Here is a 15,142-nt window from a genome sequence, read left to right on the forward strand (position 1 = left end):
CATCCCCTGCAAGTGTTTTCCCCCTCGACATTCTAAATCGACAACCACGCGCCATCATGCCTATTTCGGGCTGTCCATTTCGAACCGATTAGTTTGGAAACAGATCTTTCGACTGGAATCGCGAACATGGCTGAAGATGAAGATACTCCTATGCAGGATACCCCGGCGCGAACGGAGGATGAATCCGAATCTGGGAGTGGAAGCGGAAGTGAGAGTGAGGATGAGGGCCAGCAGGAGGTGGAATGGTTAGCTACGACTCGTGAGAAGAGATCCACGGCTGGAAACCGGATGCACAACCTGTTACAACAAGAGGAAGAAGATGATGACTTGGAGTTACTTTTCGCAGAAGCCGACGACGATGTGGGCTTTTCAGATGCAGAGGCAGACTCGGATGTGCAGATGGATTCCTCAGATGACGATGAGGACCAAGGGCCCGCTGCTGGCGAAGATGATCTGGAGGGTGAGAAGGAGCTGCAGAAGCAGGCGAGGGCAGAGAAAGCGAAGAAGCGGAAATTGGATAGAGGGATGCCCAAGGGCTTCAAGAAGAGGGTCAAGATAGATCCCACGGTCATCCAAGCTCCTCCTCCACCACGACCCAAGAAGAAATCAGAACGCGCTTCATGGCTACCGACTGCGGATGAAGCACCTACAAGAGCTTCGGCGAGAGGGACTACGAAGGAGAGCAAGCAGCAACTACATGCGCAGATGGTTGATCGCGAGATCAAGAGGCTGAATCAGTTGAGGCAGATGGAGAAGGCAGCTAAAGCGAAGGAAGCTGCTAAGAAACCTGTCATGACACAAGAGGATCGGTTGAAGGAGGCTGCTAGGGTGGAGAGGAGCAATGCAAAGAGTTTGTCTAGATGGGAGGAGGCTGAGCAGCAGAGAGAGGAAGAGCAGTTGGCGAAATTGGCTGCGCTGAAGAATAGGGTTCTGGAGGGACCAGTCATTACATGGTGGAGTGGTGTGGGAGAATGGGTTGGAGGGAAGCTGAAGCAAGTTGGGAAGAACTTGATTATTGAGGAGAAAGAGAAGCCTACTAAGAAGCGCAAGGCTGCTGAGTTGGAAGAGTCCGAGACTGGATCTGTTGTTGCTGGACCTACGAAGGCTGCTGACAAGCAAGAGAATGCAACATCGACAGAAGAACCAGCAAAGCCATCTCCAGCTCCCGTTTCCAAATCTGACGAGGATGAAAAACCGAACTCGAACGAGGCTGTCAACAAAGAGCCTAGTCCGACGATACCAAAGGAAGTCACTCCACTGGCTGCTCCTACACATACGCCGACGCCCGAGATGCGGTTCCCACCAGCCGTTCCATCTCCCAGATATATTCCATCACCAGGTCCACCAAACTCGTCAGTCCTAGCTCCTCCGCCAGGCTTTCCAATGAGCGGCCCACCGTACTCCTCTGTCCTTGCCCCTCCCGCAGGACTACCCCTCAGTGCTCCACCACTTCCTCCAAATGCACTTCACCGCCCATATGTCATATCGTCGCCGGCATTTGATGGATCTACGCCCTTACCTGGATTTGGAACATATCCTCCACCTCCGCCATTCTCAGTCCCAACACCTCCTCCTCCTCCTCCTGTCATCGAGCAGCCTCCCGCGGAAGACCTACCTCCAAAAGTCGAACACGCTGCTTGTAACTACTTCATTCTCGAGAACTTCGACGAGACTGCCATCAAAGACAAGAATGTACAGACCCAAATTATTTTTGGTAGAAAGTTCGTCAAGGCTCCAAGTAAGTTCATCCTCCCTCGCTTAGCCTGCAGCCCTAACATTTGTAGGATCCAAACATTCACATGAGGTTTGTGTAATCACTGGCCACCCTGCTCGGTACCGAGATCCAAACACGGGTCTTCCATACTATAACTCGTATGCCTATAAAGAAATCCAAAAGCTAAAAAAGAGTGAGTACAAGTGGAGTCGATTGGTGGGAGCATATGTCGGCACGGCCACATACTCAGCGAGGGGTGTTCCGGAGCGCTTCCGGAACCCTAATGCACCACGACCAGACGCAGTAGTTGCAAATCCTGATCCAAGCACAAGCACAAGCACGGGCGGAAGCACTGCAGCCTAATGAGGCTGAGGAGGAAAAATATGACTGTATGATTTGAATGACCTTGTAGGAATATGTACAATACCAGACAGACGAGCAGAGAAAGGACGAAGCGAGCGAACCGTGGCGCTGTGCTGTAGGGCTCACAACAAAAATTTATTCTGGTGTGAAGTATGCATAAATAGAAAGATGGGAAATGTACGATTTACGTCACAGAGCATGTTCTGGGTCCAGAAGGGTCCTGATATGATGTGACACGTGTGTTGCGAGGTACACCGCTTGGTGGTGAAGGTGAAGGATTGAGAAAAAAAAATGCCAAATGCCATCCATCGCACTCGTAACGCATTTGATACTCTTATCTGGCTGCATGGCGCATTGCGATCCAGCCAATACTCACACGGCAAGCAGTAGCGCCCGAGAGACACAGCAGCGTGCAGCGGAAGCGGGAGCTCTGCTTGGGTGCAACGACCAGGATGACCCTTTGCATTGGGCTTGAACGGTCCGCCTGATTGCAGCTTGCAGCCCAGCGTAGGATGGGATCTGGTGGATTCCCTCCCAATCATGAGGTTTGGCACTGAGGCGCTGCATCTGGGCTGGCCAGTTGGCGATGGAGCATGGCCTTTTGGGAGACCAGTCCCAGTCCTAGACAAGCTGGATCAGGAGGCACGATTGTTGTTGTTTTTGTTTGGATGGATGGGTGGATGGGCCTTGCGCAGCTGAAGGAGTCGGTGTATGATTGTGAGTCAACCTTTCGCCATCCAGGTTTCTGGGTTTTGATGCCCTACCCTGCCCTAGTCAAGCCCGCCCTTAACAGGCTATTCGCGAGCATGGCATGGCAGAATGCGTCTGAGGCGGATGGGGCATTGGAGAGAAGGTGAAATCTCTGCAAAATTGCATGTTATTTCCACGGGACCAGGGACGTGGCTTGAAGCCCTGAAGCCTGGAAAGAATCAGGGTGTGTGCTGCGAAACGATACGAGAGGAGGCACTGACCAGCAAGGAGACAGTGAGGCAGAAAGAAAAAACAAATGCTGGGACAAGCCTGGGAAGGAAATCCCGTGTTTCCACGGCCCGGCATGGATGTGAGATCTGATCCATGGCCTTTGTTTTGCCAGCTCCTGAAAATCCGAGTCGAGTGAACTTCGGCCTGAGGAGGGAACTTTATAAGGAGACTTTCTTATTGTTCTCTCGCGTAAAAACCGTTGGAAGAAGTGATTAGATAAGCTTGTGACTTTTTGGGATTTAGAGGCGGGATCCCTGACGCAATATTCCGTTGTGGTTCAAGCTAGACTTTTTCTCTACTCTAGGGAAGGCTAAGATTTAGGAGAGTAGTAAATAACATTTCCTTACTCTACTCTCCAGAATGCTCTCGAGCCGCGTCAGAAATACCATTTTCGGCCAGGAATTTCCCTTAAGACGGGTTTGATATTGCGATGAGGCTGTGTTCGCCAAATGGCATCCAACTCCCTGGAGTGGAGACCTTCCCTATTAGCGCGATAATCTCCTAATCAGCGCCCTCACGCCAAGACTCGACCCCTATCGCGGAGCCTAGATCCTACTTCGCTCCCAAATTTTTAACTTCTCAACATCCCTCACTCCCTTCTCCTAGGCCCTACCTCCACAACATACTCAATGGCATGTCTTCTTTACTGAATACTACCTTCTCGCCTAGCAATATGTTACCACGAACTCCGCTGCATCGGTGGCTGGCAGTCGCCTTCTTCCTCCTCATCGCTGCCTGGTTCCATCCCACATTTAGCGGCGGATTCGTTGAATCAGGAGTCCCGTACTCCAGCAATGGCATCGATGATCTCTCCTACGTCAAGAAGTTGCTGAAGGACAACAAGGTCGGCCCGCAGATCGAGTATGCCGCGCGAACCATTCGATACGTCCCAGACGCGCGGGAGCGCAAATCGATTACGGAGGTTGACCAGGAGCTGTTCCCAACATCGTTTAAGAATATCACCATCAGCAGAGAGTCTGTTCTGCCAGCTGGCAAGATTGTAGATCTTCACATCAAGCAATCGCCGCGACCAGATCAGGTTGATGTATCTGATATGCTGTTCGCCGCATCCACGACCTACGGCCGCTTCACAGACCCGAAAACCTCCCCGATTGAGGAGTGGAAACGTTGGTTGACAGATGGAAATGGACAGTCCAATGGCGCGGGACTTATTCTGGCCCTCTTCGACACCACAGATGACAACATTGCAAAGGCGGCGAAGACCTTGGAGAATATCGGAATCAATGCCACGGTCGTCCCCTCGAATAAGGAGCTGGACATGGCAGGCAGATATGTGGACCTGGTCCAGATGATGTATAACCACCCAACGCGCCCAAATCGCAATTACTTTGTCCTCATCGACGATGACACTTTCTTCCCCGTCATTTCCAACTTCCGGAAGACGCTCGATCGCTACAACCCAGCCAAGCCATTCTATATCGGTACCTTCACCGAGCGCGCAGACTGGCTGATCAGGAACCGGGTACCGTTTGCTTATGGTGGAGGAGGAATCGTCTTGACTGCTCCATCTGCAAAGCAGATTGTTGAGGCGCCGTGCTTGGAAAAGAACAAAGAAACGGGGAAATACGTGCTTGATTCGGACCAGGGCGACAGACTTCTTTATAACTGCCTGACAACCCACTCGAGCCTCACACTCACCTACCTGCCTTCTCTCCACCAGCATGATCAATTCGGTGACCCAGCTGGAATCTACGAATCAGGAAATCTATTCCATTCACTGCATCATTTCAAGTCATGGCACCAAGCCAACCCGGCCATGACACATGTTGTGGCTGATGCCTGTGGAGAGGAGTGTGTATTCCAACGCTTCCAATTCAAAGACAATTTCATCATCTCCAATGGCTTCTCCGTAGCCCACTACCCACAAGGAATCGACTTCGATCCGCTACAGATGGAAGAGACATTCAATTGGGGCCAACACGACGCAGGGGAACCTGGTGCCGAGGTCGTCTTCAGCTACTACTTTGGCTCGCTACGGAAATCCCTACTCAAGACTGGGAGAAAGCAGAGTTGGGAGATCCTCGGAGCAAAGAAAGAGGGTGACGGCAGAGTCAAGCAGGTGTACCTGAAGAGATGGAGCGACGATAGGTGGTTCGCCGAGGGGAAAACACCAAGTATTCATGACGACCCGAGAGACAGCGTTGTGGTCTTGACTTGGATACCATGACAGTGACTGTCTCTGATTGGGTGGACCACTGCTCGAACAACCTGACATAGACCTGCATTTGGAATACACGGGACCTCGGGCATCCGGACTGAAGATTCTGTAGCATGATAGCGTTTTTTGCATAGTACGCTTGTGTATAACGATTTGGGATTGGCGTTTTTCTGGATTCTGTTGAATTAGGAGTGTGGTACAGAAGTACAATTCAGTACAGTCCTGATCTGTACGAATACCTGATAGGATAGGAGCAGAAGGCTTCCCCTTTGTGCTTCTCGTTCCTCTGTGTTTTTTTTCTTTTTTCTTCAATGGGACAAGTTGGGTGTTACTGCATGATCGAGATCCGACACTATATAAAAGTTTGGATCGATCGATCGAAACCCTATCTATATAATCTAATGCAATGCAATGCCACACACATACTACTACTATCTTTCTTGTCTGCTCTGTACCAGTTCTTCAAGGTACTGGACTTCATCAGTTCCGTAATTGTAGTTTCACTTTTTTCAACTATGCAAGTTTTGAATGTGCTTCAGTTGTCTGCACCCTCCAGGGGTTTTCAAAATCACGAAACTTCTTTACTTTACTTCACGTTGGCCTCGTACCATGGTACGGTACTTTGGTACTTGTGATACTCTGGCAGCCTGGTACGTACCTTGGTACCTTGGTACCTTGGCCCTAAAACAATTGGTACGCCTCCAAATCTGCATTTCTGCCGGCAGGCATGAGAAGAAGCACGCTCCCGGAAGAGAAACTAAGGTAAACTGCAGCCAGACATTCGAAGTTCGAGTTTCGGCGTTTTGCAGCCCTTTCCTTTCCTTGACTTCCATTACTGTACTTTTTTGCTTTCAATAATGATCTTAAAAGTCTCGATCGATTCTACTGAAATCTCATCTTTTACAGTACCACCCCGTATTATTCCATCTTGCATAAAAACCACCAGATATATATCACCCAGTAGTCCGAGGACCAACCGAGTCAAAGTCAGAGCCAAAGCCAAAGCCAGAAAACAAAAAAAAAAAAACACAAAGTTCACCGGCGTCCATACAGTAATCCCGCCTAACCGGCAAACCCCCCGGACTTGTAAATTTAACTTACCGTACCGTACCGTACTCGTAAAAATGATGTTGGCAACTTGGCATGACCTAGCCGAAGCCTCCGTCCGGCCTTCATACAGTACAGTATGTACGGAGTATGTCAAGGAGGTTGGGTTGGAAAGGCAGGGAGGAATAATCTACGGCTAAGACCAAGACACCACTCCATAATTTACCTTACTCGCCGTGGAGTGCAGAAGGTATGGCAAAAGGTATGGCAAAGAAAGGTGTGGTTGTTCTGTATTCTGATTTGTGGATGGGGGATGGGGATAGGGATGGGGATGGGTGCCGGCTACCACGCTAGGCTTGGGAGGAGGAGGTCCTTCGCGCTTCCATGCATGTTCCTTCCCTTCCCTTTCCCCTCGCGAGCGGGCGGGCGGGCAAGCCAGGTCCCGTGGTGTGTCGTTCTGGTGTTCTGGTGCTCGTTCTGGTGTGGTGGTCTCGGTGGTGTCCAGAGTAAGTGGTGGTAGTGTCGCTCGTGCGTGCGCGTGCGTGCAGGGTTAGTCCCGTACCAGCCATACGCAGCCCCTGTCCATCGGTGATTCTTGACCAGGTGTGTTCCTTGCTTACCTTTCCTTTCTCTGTGTGGACGGAGGATCCCGTTGGTTGGTTGGTTTGGTTTGGTTTGGTTTGGTGTGGATGGATGTGCTGGGAAGACAAACGGTTGGTTGGTGGATTATTGGGGTTGGAGGGAGGTGTGGATGAGTTCGCAGCTTGCAGGACAAGCTTGGAGATTTAGTGGAGCGAGAGAGCGATAGGAGTGGATTCCAGTGGATTCCAGTGGAGAGAGAAGACGACGACGAGGATGAACGAACTGTGATCATCCCATCATGGGGGAAGCTTGCACTTGCACTTGCAGTTGCAGGGCTTGGGTGCAGCGGCAGCGCCTGCGCTGCACCACGGGCTCTAACGAACGAACGCTGATCTTAGGGCTTGCAGGCTCTGCAGCAGATTCTGTTTAGTGGTGTTGGCCCCTGAATTGTGCAGCTGCGTTGAGAAGGTACAGCGTTCGTTCGCTCAGGGTACCTAGGTAAGGTACCTACACATTCAGGAGGACAATAATGTCGTGCCCTCGTCTCGCGTGAATGCTGTGACTTGGGGAACGAGTCAGTTGTAATTCTTGGTTGGCGATTGGGAATGCGAGATGATATAAGATGAGATGAGATAAGTGAAAATTTTCTTCATTTGTTTGTGCGACGAGGTAACCCAGTCAGTGGTACGAATGTAGGGTGCGGTGTGTTTTGGGGCATTGAAGTTAGCGATTGATTCCACCTGATGCCCTGTGTTGGTGTGCTCCCTGCGGCTCGTTTGGCGATGGGATGCCCTGACGGGCTGGAAACCATGGTAGAGGCTTCTTCGGCAAGACATTTTTACTTTGTCAGTTCCAACTTCGGTACACGAAAAAGGATATATCTGGATTTCAAAAATAGGCAGGTAAGGATTCATCCTGTCAACGGCTAATAATGGACGCTGTAAGGGTGAGGGAAAAGAGTGCTGGGGACGGGTCCAGGTCGGTTAGCGACTTGGTCGATGCTGTGGTGTTTCTTTTCAGCCCCCAATGTTATTGGTGAGGTTCGTGATATCAATTGTTTGGCAAAAACGATATGGATAAGGATGCGATTGTATTGGTCGATATGTGGATCATGATATCCTATCGTCACTTATTTTGTTTTCTCAGCCGCGGTTTTGATCGAGTTGATCGGCGGCAAAGATGGCGCTCGTGCTTGTGACTCGACTTGACTGCGACGGCTTGCAAAGAAAGGAGGGTGTGATCGCTGCCTGGCTTGAGACTCATATTCGACTGAGTTCTGAGGATAGGACGTAAGAGTCGGCGCAATTGTCCATGTAGACCGGTGCAAGCGAGTGAGAATTCGTGAATGGGTGTGCGAAGCCATGTAAATGGTCGGTCGGTGACATTTCTGCATCGAGTAAGAGACGAGGCCTCGCGAAGGTGGGAGACGAAGACAAGGACTTGGGATCTTGGTGGCTGTCTTCGGATGATATCGAGATAGGTTGTTTTTTTGAGTAAGAGCAGGGAAAGGAGCAGGGGAGTGATAAGTAGAAGGGAAAGGCTTCAGAAGCGCCGCTGCAAGCGCTCTCGATCAAGATATCACAGTCACACTCACACTATATCTCGCTTCATTGTCGTCATGAGGTCAAGATGTGTGCGGGAAACGTGGGTTGCTCCGAATATGCCTTCTAGATCTTGATCTTGATCTGGGTATGAGCATGGCTGACGTAGGTATGGCCATGGCTTGATTACGGCCCTTCCTCCGAACTTGGTGTTACATACATACGGCATACGGAGGGTAATTACTGTAGACAGTAGTAGCCATGTCATCAAGGAAGCGAAGCACTTTGGTAAATGCATCACATCAGCCACCCCTCACGCGCTTTCACATATCCTCACTATCCGACGCTCACACCTTTTACCCCTCCATCAGCCCCCTCCCACGTCCATTCTTTCCCCTCCCCCTCCCCCTCCCCCTCCACCAGCATCCCACCTTCTGCAGGTATGCTGACTCTCATGAATTCGTTCCAAATATAAGTCCAGCTACTGCTGCACTACCTTCCACGGCCCCCTCTGATTCCCCTCCCCTCCCCTCCTCTGCTGTGTTCTATCTTCAAACTCGACTCAATATCTGCACGCGGTACTCGTGTAAGTAAGTACCTTGCCTCGCTGAGTACTTCTACACAACTCCCGACCTTATCCCTGGCTGGCCAAAGTTACTCCTCACTGCCTCGTTGGAAATACTTCCATGCATGAATGATGCATATCGCACCTCCGCATCTGCATCTGTATCTTACCTAAGAACGCTCATCAGTACATACCCGTTCGTTCTCCATCCGCCTGCAAGCTTTACCCGGGACAAACCATAGAGCGGACGAGAAGAGTTGAAGTGGAGAGAAGGAGGCAAAGCAGCGTATCTGCCGGCCTTTCGGCGCTGTCTCTTCTCCAGCTGGTTGGCGCAACACATTACGAAGCCCGTATATTCGTTCGTCTGGCTCAATCAGCATCCAACAAATACATCAATCAATTGACATCCGCTCTTGACCGGATCCAGTACTACGCTGCGCAGGAAGATAGTCAAACTTCAGCTGCTTCGTCAATCCTCATGCGACTGACTAGACTGGTTTGACTGTTCTCGCGTCAAATAGCAAACCCAACCCAACGACAACATATCAGCTCAATTGATTGTGGAGTTCGCTGTGGAATCAATCAATCAATCTATCCAATCCTTTTGGCCTCTATTCCAACACCAATCCTCATCCTCATCCTCATCCTCGCGGCCACTCCGCGACCAGAATATCACGTTCGCAAATCAATTCGCCGGTGTTCCACGGCCACCAGATTCGCCACGCTGAACGTAACGCCTTCATCGCCTATCGAATACCACCACTGACTCTTACTGACTGTACTCGTCCTACTTGAGTGGTCGCATCCCCAGAATCCGCATCGAATTAAATCTTTATACTTTGCACAACGTCTCTCGTCGTCTCAACCTTTTTTACGTCGATCGCTCAATCCTGCGCATCCAATCCAACTCAGCTAGTCCCTGAAGCACTGCGCAAATCGCTGGCTGCCGTGCAACACCTTATTTTTTTCAGCATCGGAGGTTCTAGTTCAAGTTTTGAATCTGGTTCACGACATTGGACCAAAAGGAAAGAAAGAAGGCAACGTCTCCGGCCAGTCACTTTCGTATCAACGTCAACCTGAACCCGGGAGTCACATTTCCAGGGAGTCATCGTCCCCATATACTCGTCACAATTACAGCTCAGAATAGCGTCAAGCGCAGCTCCACCCAATCTCCCAATAATCTCCATCCCCCGTCTCCGGGAGCATTATTCCAGCCTCCCGAATCCGACATTTCGGGCGCCTTCATCAGACCCATCCTGCTTGCGGCTCGCGGCCCCTACGCCTCCTTCCCCGTGCACCGTTGGATACGACGTCGCTGGTGAAAAAGGAAGGGGAAAAGAACGCTTCCTGTCTCTGGTTCATTTCGCTTGTTGAGATCATGGCTTTGGCCCAGGTCTGAAGCCAGGGGTTTCCCTCATCTGCGCATCTCGTAAGTGTGTTCTGATTGCCCCTTGTCAATCTATCCTGCCCCAGCCGTGTCTGTTTGGTTGGTTTTCACTGCCCCCTTCACTGCCACAATATCACCTTTCTGTGCCGCGGCTTCGTCCACCGCTTTGGTGTTCTCCGCAAATCACAGCACATTGGCACATTCCAGAAGCCCCTGGCTCCAGCCCCCGTCGGCGTTTTCTCTGATTATTCATTTCTGTACCCCTGTGGCTGACTCTTACTGACCCATCGTGATCCTGATCGCAGACTCACAGGATCTCGTCCCTCTTGTTCCGTCCCAAGCCCCAGCCCAAGTCTATTTCTTAGCACCGGGCCCCCTGTTCAGCCAACGCACAAGCGCATCCACTACCCACTCCCTACCCGAAGTAAATTTCCCACACAACGCACTACGCTGCTGCACCACCGTACCGACCGCACGCACGCACGCACCACCAACCCAGTCCCGGCCACAGTCTTAAATACTTGTTGCCATCCTCCCAGCCACGCCTTTCTGTTTTTTGTCTCGAGTCTCTCGACATCATCAGCGATCCAAACCATTCGACCCCAAAGCTTCGTCACCAACGCTTACAAATCAACTCTTGAGCCGGTTTCCTCCAGCTCATTCTCGAAACGACCGAAGGCGAATATATTCGACTTCGACTTCACCACGAATCCTCGTAGTAGGATTCACGCAGCCAGTTCAGGACATGTACGGTTCAACGACAACGGTTCCCCTTCCCTCTCGTACCGACTACATACCACGGTGACGGGCTCGTCACAACTCCTCGGCGCCTCGATTCCGGCGTGCTTCGAACCAACCTTTTTCTTTTTTCGTTTTTAGAAGGGTGTCTTGAAGAAGACATCGCAAGAGCAGGAAATCTATCATGAACAGTTACTCTTACAACACGCCTCCCGGCCATCCGGGAGCATACTACCAAACTTTCAGCGCGACGCCGTCGCCTGCTGGATCCCCCGCTGGAGGAACCCATGGATACTACGCGCGCCCTGGTCCCTCGCCCCGACAGCATTCTCGACACACTTCTTCCGGAGATGCATATGGATACTCGTCTCCCCGTGGAACGACGTTTTCTCCAAGATATAACTCCAGCGGATACTACGCGACTGCTGCCAATGTGAGTCGAAACAAAAGTTCGTATACGGCTCCGCGCCATGAGAGGCGAAGTTCATACTCCTATCATCGAGCCTCTCATGGGGATTCCGACGAGGACGAATTTGAATATGTAGACTTTGTTGTGGATGGCGTGGTCTACCGCCAGTACAGTCGGCGGCCGAACAAGTCAACTTTTAACTATCGTGGGCGAGGCACTGATAAGTACTATTCTCAGACTCAAGGACACGCCTATGACAGAGATGACTTTGAGGGTTCACCGGTGTATGAACAACCACAGCCCAGCAGTCGGAGACGACGACAATCTTCCTCAACGCCACAACGACCTTCAGCGCGTCCGACTTCCTCAACACCAAAGAAGCCTCCTCCTGTAGCAAAGGCTACCGAAGCCGACGCGCGCAAGCATCGCATTCCTCCCGGATACTCACTCAAGAACTGGGACCCTTCAGAAGAGCCCATCATGCTCCTGGGAAGTGTTTTCGATGCTAACAGTCTCGGAAAGTGGATTTACGACTGGACAGTCTACCACCATGGGCCCGCGACACCCATCGCCGACATGGCTGGTGAGCTCTGGCTCCTACTGATTCAGCTCGCCGGCAAGGTCAAGCGCGCAGAAGAATGCATGGGGCGCATCCGCACGAAGGAGAACAAGGAGATGGTCGACGACTTCATCGAGTCTGGGGAGCGTCTTACCGACAAACTAAAGAAGCTTCTCAAGTCCTGCGAGACTCCCATGCTGAAGGCGGGGAAGAAGCATGGCAAGGATTCAGCTCAGCTTGGCAAGAATGCTGGAACCGAGTTCGTTGATTCCATCTTCGGACGCGACCGTCAGCTCGAGTCGACCGAGAAGTTCATGTCTTCCATCCGTCTGTGGAATCTCCGCTTCGACGCCAACTGCGAGGATATTCTTCGCCGACCAGGACAATAGGTCCATTATTGGAGGAAACAACACCTACATACCAACTACAAAAAACAACACCACACAACATATACAAGGGGGAAGAGAGAAAGACACAGAACGAAAGCAGGGAAGGAAGAGGAGAAGAGTGGCCAACAATTTCGTTCCGTCAAATATCGCATTTCCTACGGACAGACGACGATACCCACTTCTGCGTTTCCTATTTGGCTTTTTCTTCCTGCCCGGCGAACACAACACGATTCCGTTCGCTACTTTTTGGAGCATGTACGAGTAATACCTAGACATTTTTCTACGGAATGGCATGATGATGCGAAGGGAATGAGAAGGAGGAATGGATGGAAATGGACATTAAATCGAGCAGGTTCACACCTAATACTGGCGGGCAGGCAGGGGCGGCAATCTTCAACAACAAGATTCAAATCACGCGTGCATTGTTGCATTTTGGTGGGGAAAAGTTCTACTTCATGAGGATGTCATTTTTGGAATTTTGATTTTGCGGCTTGCTTTGCTTTGCTTTGATTTTCAGCAGTTTGCGAAATATGGAATGGAATGGATGGAATTTGGAACTTGGCTTGGGTTTGAACTCCGCGTCGCTGTTGCTTGCTGTTTGGTTGCCTGTACCGCACCATCTCATACAACACAGCACAGCACAAGATTGTAATAGTAGTGTCTTTCTGATTTTTGATTGAATCTTGCACAGCATGCTGGCAGGCATATGGGGGGCTGGGAATTTTGGCGGCGCCATAAACGTACCGTACCGTACCGTTTTACTGTTGATTTGGGAATATTGGAATGTGTTCCCTCAGATAGATACCCCCTTTCATTATTATTTTTTAACCTTAACAAACTTACATTCGATTCTAAAGCCAATAAAATATTCATAAAACATTGGAAAAATAAACATTGCTGGTCCTTCTCTCTCTAACTTTTGTCTCCGCTCTGATATCGGTGACTCTGATGGAATATGCGTCTCGGGCATTTGACTTGATTTGACTTGACTTGAATTGATATTGAGTTGATCTCCGTCATGTCTGGACGTGATGACTCGACTCGACTCGAGGCGCATGTGATCAATGACTCTTGATATCATCGATACTATTGCTTACCGTTTTGCAAATCACACCAGGTAGGCTGTGCCTGTCCCGTGTTTGTAGTTTGAAGGTATCGCCATCGCCATCGCCATCGCGTGCGTTATCATCGCCGCCTGTGAGCCTACTGTAGAGTGGCGATACCTACAAGCGAGCCGAACCTAACGTTTCGGATTTAAGCTAGCAGCATCCATAACTCTCCTCTGATACTTACTACCTGGGAAAGTCATAACGAGTGAGTAAACGAATGAGGGAGGATTTGCCACTTTTGTGTGACTCAACTTAACTTGATAACCCATCCAGTGGGTAGGTGGGTATGTTGATTTTGATTTTGAAGTGATCTTAAATGCCCCCCTTCCGTTATTAAGGGAGGGAAAGGGTGAAGTGAAGTGAAGTGAAGTGAAGTGGAGCGGACGTAGGTACGTATCCCTTGGAACGAAAGTTTACCTACATTCCTCACTTCTGGTCAGCAGAAGCGGCGGCGCTTCAACTTGTGTCTTGTACGACGACTCATGGGTTAAATAACGACCAACAGGATGGGTAATGGTTAATTATAGAAATGGGTGGAAGATGGTAGTACAGCACAGCACAGCACAAGCACAGCCATATCCTCACTCTAGGTACAGCATGTAGCAAGTCCAACAACGCACCAGTCAGCCAGCACTCCTCGCTTGTCTACTGTACCTATCTATCAAGATACAACGCACATCAACGTCTCCCACCTACCCTTTCTACCTCTACTTGCAAACCAAACGAACGGACAAATAATCGATCGACAAACGACAAATGGCGAATGACAAACGAACGAACATGAGGGGTACTTACTTACCTTACCTACCTTGCCATACGTATCTCTACCCCTCTATCCTCTCACATACCTATGACATGGCAGAAAATGACATGACATGGGCACCCAAACCAGCAAAGCCAACGCAGCCCCTCCCGTTTCTCCCGTCCATCACATTAAGTTATTCTCCGCCACTCACTCACTCACTCATTTAGACTGTAGACCCACAATCTGTCTGCATTCTGCAAACGCATGGTAAGGCAAACGCATGGTAATGCAAAACGCACGCAGAATAAACGAGCGAATACAAACGCACCAGTGGTATCGTAGTGGTCTACAATCGGTCGGGTCGGTCCCCTACGGCACGTACCTACTAGCGTCGGGTTGGGCTGGCATACCTTACATATGCATACATACATACCTACATACATACAGTACAAGCCTACATGCACCCGTATATATACGCCGCATATGCATGTATGCATACGTTATTTAGGTTTGTATGTATGCATGCAGGAAGGGTGCGTGCCGGCTCGGAAGCCGAAGCGAATGGTGGATAAGTAGGTAGTAGGTATGGAGATGAATTGTTCGGCGAGTTTGAGAGAAAGTATTGAGAATGAGAATGAGAATGAGGATGAGAATGAGTCGTAGGTATGCATATAAATGAATTGTTCGGCTGGTGGATACTGGGTAGGGTGTGAGTGAGGTTGTGAGATCCACTCGGCTTCGGGTTGTTTCTTTGGGTAGAGAAATGGATGGGATAGGTGGGGTGGGGATGGTAAGCGAGAGGTGTCTGGATTTGGATTTGGATTTGCATGTGCA

At 50.3% G+C, this 15,142-nt stretch overlaps 4 protein-coding genes across 4 annotated transcripts; 3 read left to right on the plus strand and 1 right to left on the minus strand.

Moving 5' to 3' along the window:
* Positions 1 to 126: 126 nt before the first annotated feature.
* ONS95_006449 (uncharacterized protein) lies at positions 127 to 2,077 on the plus strand (the record flags this gene model as incomplete). Its single annotated transcript, XM_058499910.1, has 2 exons — positions 127 to 1,738; positions 1,785 to 2,077. 2 exons carry the CDS (start codon positions 127 to 129, stop codon positions 2,075 to 2,077), a joined length of 1,905 nt encoding a protein of 634 aa, XP_058349744.1.
* Positions 2,078 to 3,731: 1,654 nt separating this feature from the next.
* ONS95_006450 (uncharacterized protein) lies at positions 3,732 to 5,246 on the plus strand (the record flags this gene model as incomplete). Its single annotated transcript, XM_058499911.1, has 1 exon — positions 3,732 to 5,246. The coding sequence occupies one exon, from the start codon at positions 3,732 to 3,734 to the stop codon at positions 5,244 to 5,246; it is 1,515 nt and encodes a 504-aa protein (XP_058349745.1).
* A 2,195-nt stretch (positions 5,247 to 7,441) lies between these two features.
* ONS95_006451 (uncharacterized protein) lies at positions 7,442 to 7,780 on the minus strand (the record flags this gene model as incomplete). The annotated part of the gene is made up of 1 exon (XM_058499912.1): positions 7,442 to 7,780. The coding sequence occupies one exon, from the start codon at positions 7,778 to 7,780 to the stop codon at positions 7,442 to 7,444; it is 339 nt and encodes a 112-aa protein (XP_058349746.1).
* Positions 7,781 to 11,281: 3,501 nt separating this feature from the next.
* Positions 11,282 to 12,454, plus strand: ONS95_006452 (uncharacterized protein; the record flags this gene model as incomplete). Its single annotated transcript, XM_058499913.1, has 1 exon — positions 11,282 to 12,454. The coding sequence occupies one exon, from the start codon at positions 11,282 to 11,284 to the stop codon at positions 12,452 to 12,454; it is 1,173 nt and encodes a 390-aa protein (XP_058349747.1).
* Between the last annotated feature and the right edge of the window lie 2,688 nt (positions 12,455 to 15,142).

The sequence above is a fragment of the Cadophora gregata genome, assembly GCF_030347475.1.
Source record: "Cadophora gregata isolate MNR1 chromosome Unknown scaffold_18, whole genome shotgun sequence".
Taxonomy (NCBI): Eukaryota; Fungi; Ascomycota; class Leotiomycetes; order Helotiales; family Ploettnerulaceae; genus Cadophora; species Cadophora gregata.